The 2,696-nt window shown below is 65.3% G+C and overlaps 1 protein-coding gene across 1 annotated transcript; it reads right to left on the bottom strand.

Moving 5' to 3' along the window:
* Positions 1–78: 78 nt before the first annotated feature.
* ENH_00029620 (hypothetical protein) lies at positions 79–2,696 on the bottom strand (the record flags this gene model as incomplete). The annotated part of the gene is made up of 3 exons (XM_013580049.1): positions 79–1,087; positions 1,402–2,139; positions 2,507–2,696. Coding segments are annotated over 3 exons (1,937 nt in total), but the record flags the coding sequence as incomplete, so codon positions are not given.

Genomic DNA, 2,696 nt, shown 5'->3' with positions numbered 1-2,696 from the left:
GGAGGGGAGGGGGAGGGCTGGGAGGCTGTGCGGGAGCTAAGGGGATGCAGGGCTGCTGCTGCTAAAGTGCTGCTGCTGCTAAAGTGCTGCTGCTGCTAAAGTGCTGCTGCTGCTAAAGTGCTGCTGCTGCTGCAGTGCTGCTGCTGCTGCTGCTGCTGCTGCTGCTGCTGCTGCTGGGGGGGGGGCCGCCAGCGCGCCCGGTGCTGCTGCTGCTGCTGCAGCAGCAGCAGGAAGCGACCCGCTGCCTGCGAAGGGGGACAGCGCCTGGATCATTTCGGATATGCTCGCGCCCGACGGCACGCCGCGCGCTTCTGCTGCTGCTGCTGCTCCTCCTGCTGCTGCTGCTGCTGCTGCGGCGGCGGCTGCTGCTGCTGCTGCGGGCTCCGGGGGGGAGAAGGAGCCGGGGGGGCAGAGGGCTAGGGGGGAAGCTGCCACCGCTGTGGAGCTCGAAGCAGCAACGGGGGCACCTGCTGCTGCTGCTGCTGCTGCTGCTGCGGGTGCTGCTGCTGCTGCTGCTGCTGCTGCAGCGTCTTCAAGGGCCGGCCTCTTGGCCCCGCCGTCGAGCGCGTCGCGCTCGCCAGCTGCGGCCTTCTCCGCTGCTGCTGCAGCAGCAGCAGCAGCAGCAGCAGCAGCAGCGTGGCGGTCCGCGAAGTTGTACTCGTCCCCCAACTTCAGCCGCAGCGCCACTTCAACTGCTGCAGCATAAGGGGGGGCCCTGAGGCCCTCATTAGCAGCAAAAAGTTCCCTCGTGCGGCGTACAGACACCTGAAGAGCAGCAGGCAGCGGCCGCAGGGGCCCCTCCGCCTCCAGCGGGTCCCACGCCCGCTTGCCCCGCAGCCTGCTGCTGCTGCTGCTGCTGCTGCGGCTGCTGCTGCTGCTGCTGCTGCTGCTGCTGCTGCTGCTGCTGCTTGGGCCCCCGCCGCCCGGAGCGGGCGGCGGCGCTGCCGTCGCCGGAGCTGCCATTGTCGCGGAGGCCGCCCCGGCCGCGGCAACTGCTGCTGCTGCTGCTGCTGTTGATGTTGCTGCTGCTGCTGCTGCTGATGTTTTTGCTGCTGCTGCTGCTGTTGAGGCAGGAGAGCTGCGAGTTCTGTCAGGGGCCGCCTTGGAGCAGCAGGCCAGGGGCCGCAGCTGCCGCAGCTGCAGCAGCAGCAGCAGCAGCAGCAGCAAGAAGGGTCCCGGTTAGCCCTTGAGTTGAAGGGAGGTTTGGAGGGAGCAGCTGAGCGGCTTCCGCTGCAGCAAGAAAGAGACAGCCGTTGACGAACGAACTGCTGCTGCTGCTGCTGCTTTTGCTGCTGCAATTATTTTGTTTGCTGCAGTCGAATGGCTGGCGAAAGTAGAGCAGGAAATGCATGCAGCAAGCAGGGCTGGCGCTGGCAGCAGCAGCTGCAGCAGCAGCCGCACGGCAGCCGCAGCAGCAGCAGCGGCCTGGGGCTGGGGATGTGGGGAGCGCGGTGGGTGCCGTGCTGCTGCTGCTGCTGCTGCTGCTGCTGCGTTGCTGCTGCAGCATCTTGGGAAGCAAAACCATATTTCTGGTGAGCTTTACCGGGGATTTTGTCCGACTTGTGGTGAGTGAGTTGGTTGGTGGCGCGTGGGCGTTCCTCGCCCGCGGGGGCTTCTCCGTGCTGCTGCTGCTCTTGCTGCTGCTGCTGCTGCTGCTGCTGCTGCTGCTGCTCTTGCTGCTGCGAAGGCGCGTTTGCGTTGGAAGTCGGAGAGTTTCGTTTGTTTGCTGCAGCAGCTGCAGCCGTTTGCTGCAGCACGCGACCTGCGTCGAGCCGCAGCGCTCCCACTCCCCCCGCTGCCGCTGCCGCTGCTGCTGCTGCTGCTGCTGCTGCTGCTGCTGCGCAGGTTAAATTGATTGCCAGGCCGCGCGCTCTGTCAGTCTCCACAAGCCCCGGCGTTTGTCTCCGCCTCTCTGCTGCTCCTGCTGCTGCTGCTGCTGCTGCTGCTGCAATGGGGAAAGACCGCGCGGCGCGGCGGCGGGAGTACTTCCCGCGGCTGCAGCAGCTGCTGCAGCAGCACCCGCGGATCCTGGTGGTCTCAGCAGACCACGTGGGCAGCAAACAGCTCGCTGAGATCCGCGTGGCGCTGCGGGGCCAAGCCACGATCTTAATGGGGAAGAACACAAAGATAAGGACTGCGCTGCGGCAGCAGCTGCAGCAGCAGCCGCAGCTGGAGGCGCTGCTGCCGCTGGTGCGGCTGAACGTGGGCTTCGTCTTCTGCTGCTGCGACCCCGCAGCAGCTCGTGCTGCAGTGCTGCAGCACAAAGTCCCGGCCCCAGCCCGCCAGGGTCTTGCTGCTCCTTCTAATGTCTTTGTGCCAGCTGGCCCCACAGGAATGGACCCCGGCAGCACTTCTTTCTTCCAAGCTTTGGGAATTAGCACGAAGATTGTGAAAGGCCAAATTGAAATCCAACAAGAAGTCCATTTGATCAAAGAAGGAGAAAAAGTCTCAGCTAGTGCTGCTGCGCTGCTCCACAAACTCGGCATCAAACCCTTCACCTACGGACTCAAGGTCGAACACGTCTACGATAACGGTCCGCTGCTGCTGCTGCTGCTGCTGCTGCTGCTGCTGCTGCTGCGGAGGGGGTGGGGGGGGGCGTGAAACGGGGAAAGGAGGAGCCCGGGAAGCCGAGATCTGCTGCTGCTGCTGCGCTGCTGCTGCTGCTGCTGTTTGGGTGGGGGTGGGCGTGAATGCCC

The sequence above is a fragment of the Eimeria necatrix genome, genomic scaffold, assembly GCF_000499385.1.
Source record: "Eimeria necatrix Houghton genomic scaffold, Enh_scaff2163, whole genome shotgun sequence".
NCBI lineage: Eukaryota > Apicomplexa > Conoidasida > Eucoccidiorida > Eimeriidae > Eimeria > Eimeria necatrix.
This window is presented reverse-complemented; position numbering and strand designations above follow the sequence as displayed.